At 44.3% G+C, this 5,501-nt stretch overlaps 1 protein-coding gene across 1 annotated transcript in view; it reads right to left on the bottom strand.

Annotated features, from left to right (window-relative positions):
* DACH2 (dachshund family transcription factor 2) overlaps positions 1 to 5,501 on the bottom strand; it is a gene marked incomplete at its 5' end in the record, with an annotated part of 137,553 nt that overhangs the window by 13,075 nt on the left and 118,977 nt on the right. Inside the window, 2 exons of the mRNA XM_010131878.1 lie at positions 2,981 to 3,128; positions 3,659 to 3,804. Coding sequence (XP_010130180.1) covers positions 2,981 to 3,128; positions 3,659 to 3,804 — 294 coding nt within the window. The remainder of the gene's footprint in view (positions 1 to 2,980; positions 3,129 to 3,658; positions 3,805 to 5,501) is intronic.

Below are 5,501 nucleotides of genomic sequence, written 5' to 3'. Positions count from 1 at the left end.
CCTTGTTAAAGTCTTAAAACTTATTCTAACAGCCCCATTTGTGGGTTCCTGACCAGCACCTGAGAGCCTCCAAAGCCAGCCTGGTGGTTCATGTTACACAGGCTTCATTAATTCGGACTAAATTCCAGCTACAGTTCTGCAGAGTTTGGTTGAGCAGATCATGGGCTTCAACTAATTTCTAGCAGCAGTGGCAATGTACATCCTCAAAATTAAATAAATCTCTCACCCTTCATTCTAACCTTTTCCCTTAATGCTGAGAATTGCACCCTCCTCCTCCAGTAGTTCTAACTAGAAAGGTAACCCAAGGGTTATGTCTTCCCTGAATGTGTCAGAGATTTGGGTTTAGTTATGTTTCCTGACATTAAAAAGGAACAAAATTTATTTCTGCAGGTGAACCGTGTGTGTGCCGTTTTGGGAGAATCTGAAACACCAGTACCAATGGTGCGCAGAGTGAAACCCCACCGAATCCGGTGGTAATTCTTTTGGTAAAAATGGAGCAGCAGAGTAACCGCAATCTCAAGATCCACGAGCGGCAGCCAGGCATAAGGCTGGGGAGAAGCTGGGTGAAGTGGGTACAGACTCAGACGAAAGACCGATTGCGTAGAGGAGTAGGAGCTGAGTAATGTGAGTGCTTTTGTACTTTGTCACTAGTGGGAGAAAGAAAGAGGGAAAGTCAAAGAAAGGAGAGAAACAAAAAAGCACTGAGTGTATGTTGAGGCCCTTGGAAATGAAAAGGGAACTTTGCAGGTAGAAAAGAAGGTTATAACCCTGCGAAGTAAACCAAGTATACGCCTTCACTAGCCATTTCCCTGGGCGCTGGGGACAGCAGCTGGCAGGTTGGGCTAACACAGGTCACAAGACAGTGGCATGGTGCTCCTGTACGCCTCGGGTGAGACCGCCACGCGCTGCCCAGTCACCGCATCTTCCCCCTGCAGACAAAGCGGACGCAGTGCCCTGACAAAGATCACCCACCAGCCATTAGTGCAGCCCGGCAGAAAACAGAAGTATTAATGGCTAATCTCAGCCTTAGACCCAACTATAAATAAAGTTATAACTCTAACTACAGGATTGCACTGTATTAATTGTAGCCAGATGATCAATATCTTCACTGGGAACTGCTGACACTGGCTATGATGATTGTACTGCCTCATCTATATAAATTCAAGCAATAAAATCCACCTTTTCAGCCTTTTCCTTTTCAAACCCTGAAACTTAATCACATATTTAACCTTACTGTTCACCAGCACGAGCTTACCATGACTTGGGCTAGGACTACATCTGAAATACCTGCCTCAAGCAGCCCCTCCTGGGCCCCTGCGGGCTCACAGACTGTCCTTATTGAGCCATCTTTAGAAGGCTCTTGTTTATCAAAAATGCCCTTTTGAGATTCCCACCTACTGCAGAGTGAAGTTTGCTGGTGTGTAGGCTGGCATGTACTGCTCCCAAGAACTGCTGAAATCAAAGTTCAGCTCATATGAGCAGTGCTTTCTGATCCCTTTTATTTACATGCTTCTCCTGCTAATTTCAAATCACAAAATACTGTTAGAAAATTTACTAAAAAATCTGGAAAAATTCTGGGAAAATCCACAGTATTTACATCACTCTCTGTGATCACTTGTTCGTCTGAATTCTTGGTGACTTTTACAGATCTTTCTGGATTTGTGAAGGCTCCAGTCAGGGGAAAAAAAAAAAACCAAAGGATACCATTACACGGGACATCTCTGAGAGACTTACTAAATGATGGATGTCAATATGTGACCTGTAGAACATAACTGTGGAAATCGGAGCCACCCACGTGAAAAAGCCTCTCTCTGACTTCCTGCAATACCAAAGCTGTGCGTGTGGTGATGACCTGGAAGACAAACCATCCTGAACATGCTGATTACTGGTGGAATTCCAGCCTACAGGGAGAGGGGTTTGTTCCAGTCTTGGTCACACCGAGGCTGGGGTGACGCGACACTGCTGAACACCCGCTGCAATTTAACAGCTTAGGGAGTATCTACTGACCCTTCACAGCTCCGCTAGTCTCAGCGAGCCTTGGCGCTGCCGACAGCTCTCTTCTACACACCCAGTTTCAGTTCACAAGGCACAGGAAGATCGTACTTCGGCACCTACGATCTCGTCCTTATCTCATTTTATCTTTCCGATTTCATGGATAACCTCGAAGGAGCTTTTCGCATGTAAAGTACAATTCCTCTCTTTCAGCTGCAGATTTGAATTTTAAAAAGAATACTGCCGCAATATCACAGTGAAAAATTCAGATTTACCAATTTGATTGCCTGTTATTATCAAGAGCTTCTGAACAGTCATGGTTTTGTCCTAGAGGGCCCCACATGGGGAGTGCTTTTGTATCTCGCTCTCCTGATGGGAAAAAAAAAAACCTATCTAGGATTATTTGCTTCGGATCTTGCACTTGGGTAGACAATTTCTCATAGTTCTGTCTATTTTGTGGCACTGAAGTGATCTACAAGAAAAACTAGGGGACTAGCATCTAACCTACAGAAATGTGGGCTACATAAGTAGTAAGGTAATGAAGAAAAATCACCTAAATACCCAAATTACAGACATATCTTTCCCACAGTAAGAGCGATTCTCAGTGCTCGGAGGATAATAGCAGAAAACAGAAGAAATTAAAGCTGTCAAATGAAGAAATCGGGCTGGGAATACAGGGCAGAGTGGTAATAATGCATGTGAAAGCCATGAAACTGAATCAGCTTTCCTCCACAGAACTGCCAGAACTCTCTGTGGCCAGTTGCCCTCCAGGAAATAATCCTTCAGTCACTGCTCTGCCTGCTTACGGAGAAGCGTGCTTCATTCTGTTTTTATTAAATTTAAATCTTTCATTACCAGTGCTGGGCCACTGCTGCACTACACTCCAGTATGAATGTCAGTTAAGTCCGAGTCCTCAGCAGCTCCAGCTGGAAATGCCAAAGGGTTATACATTTAATAGATACCTAAACTCCATTTCTCATTCACTCACCTCTGCTTTGCAGCTCGGCCGTGAGTTGCCTTTCCAAGCTCTCTCTTAGTTCTCTCTCTCTACAAAGCTCCATCTTTAACTCTTTCTTTTCCTGCTGTATCTGCTTTTCCTGGACCCTCGCATTGTCCACAGCCACTTTCAGCAGGCCCTAAAACAAACACAGAGGCAAGGTCTGAAAATACCATTTTCTTTAAGCAGTTGCAAAACTCAGCCATTTGTTTCTTTTACGTTCTCTAGGAAAACAGAATAATTACAAGCAGGAACCTATAGACCTGAAATGCAACTGGGCACCTGAAGTAGCCAAACGTTACATACGAGCAACTCCGCAGCATGGAATCGTGCAGGTAATTTCTGCTAATTCATGCTACTGATGTGGTTTATTCAAACGGAGTGCCATCGCACTGCTGACCGCGGTCAGCTGCAGGGAGAAGCAGAGGAGGAATAACGGGACGGGTGAATTTTAATATGACTAGTATTGCCTACTATTAAGTCAAACAGGCAAAGTATGAAACCCTTTCACGATTGATAATGCCAGAGAGTGGAAATCTGAGCACTGTGTTGAATAAAAGAAATAAGATTTGCAGATACAAAATAGTTCTTGAAACTTTTAAAAGAGACTGCAAAAGAAACACGTTTTATCTGTCGTGACATAGCCTGGCCCTATGGAGAATGAGTTACCTGAATGTTGGTTAATAGTGTTTCTACCGATGAAAGACCATCCGCAAAAAGAAACGGCGCTGGAAATCCAGGAGGCAAGGCCTGTCCAGCCAGTTGGACTTTGTCTAAGGTTGGTTTCATTATTGGAATGGCAATTTGGACCTCTTCTGTAAAGACAGGTGTAAAAGCCACGTCAGAAAGCGCTGGGAATAGCAGAAAATGTGATTTCTAGAAACTACTGTTGTGTTTACCTGGAAGTCAAAACACAGGCATGTTGATAAAGTGGATATTGTTTTGGTCTTTGGGCAGCTGTGATTGTTGCAAAGGAAAGTTTGCAAAATAATCCAGAACAATAACAAATATACGGAGGACTCTAACAGGGTTGTAATAGAGTACAGACTATTATATCTCAGATTCCACAGAATTATACCAGTATTACGCAGATCATTAAACCTGAATGACCTTTCTCCATCCCATCATGTTTGCCATCCAGTGATGTGCTTTTTTTGTTGCTATAACCTTGACAAAACTCTAATCAAGAAATGTATCCCATCTCCACGCCTTTACCGACACCCTTCCCACACTCAGCAGTAAATCATCTCCACGGAGTCAGCCCCTCCTGCCCAGCCAGCCCCAGGGAAGTGCGGCTGCAGGTTCTCTTAACAAGTACCTCGCTACCACCAGCCTTTCTGCCTCCAGGCAGTGCCCAGAAACACTCTGCTGAGTTGTATCCGCGGGAGGCACAGGGAGAGCTGCGTGGTGGGGTTGGAGGAGCATCCAGGCAGGAGAGGGTGTCCCGGCACAGGTCTCATGCCTGCGATTTCCTGCACAGCACCAGATTGATGCGCCCCTACCAAATAGCTGAATCGGGACATGGAACTTGCCCTTCACTCGCTGTTTCAAATAGATCATGTTGTTACAGATCAAGCTGTGCACAGACAGTAGAAAGGTCTGTCCGGAAAGAAACGACATTAACTGTTTCTCAAAACCCCTCTAAGATTGGTGATGAATCAGTACTGTCAGCAACAAACTCGCGTTTTTGAGTAGCATAATTTAAACACATTTTAGGGTAGTAAATGCATCTCCTTCTCCCGGATGCCTAGCAGTTCTTCTTCCCCACATGTTCACTTCAAACGTTGAGCTGATTGCTGAAAACCACAAAATTAAAATCTAGCAGTCTTTAAAGCCTAACCCTGCCCATCTATTTTACTCTAAAATGTTGAAAGAATATTTCTGTGTCCTATTCCAGGGAAATCCAGTCTATATATATTATGTTCCTGCACTTGCAGAAATCATGAAGATTATGTTCTCAGCAACTGCTTTTTCGTAAAGCCAGCAACTAATGTATTGACCGGCAGTTCATGACACACGTGTTTCCTAGGGACAGCTGCAGAGCCCGTCCTGAGAGCTGCATTTGTCAAGGGCCATGGTCATTTTAAAGCCACGATTAGATCATATGATATTTAAAAGGCTGCCTTCTCTCACCTCTTTTGTTTAAAGCAAACAAAACACCCAGAGAGAGTCTGACAAGGATGGCCTGACCCAGGGTTTCTCTCAGCGGAGCTATGACCTGCTTTAACAACCTCCAGGAGCATCAGGCACTTCTTGGCGTTTCTGGAACACACCAGCCGACACCGAACTAGGTGTTTGAGCCCTCTGCAAGTATTTGAAATCTCTGTTTAGGGAGGATTTTGTTTTCTCTGTGTGAGTTCATTAAAGGGAACATCTTCATAATGATTCCTCAGGACTAGTAACAGCAGCCAGGCACCTCTATTCATCTTTGAGCTCTCATGTAGAGCTGTGCTCACGTAATTTAAATGATAAAAAACAACTACTCTGGTGACAGACTCAGCCTGCAGAGGTC

This window comes from Buceros rhinoceros, unplaced genomic scaffold, assembly GCF_000710305.1.
Source record: "Buceros rhinoceros silvestris isolate BGI_N320 unplaced genomic scaffold, ASM71030v1 scaffold5902, whole genome shotgun sequence".
Lineage (NCBI taxonomy): Eukaryota > Metazoa > Chordata > Aves > Bucerotiformes > Bucerotidae > Buceros > Buceros rhinoceros.
The sequence above is the reverse complement of the archived record's forward strand: the minus strand, read 5'-3'. Positions and strand labels throughout refer to the sequence as shown.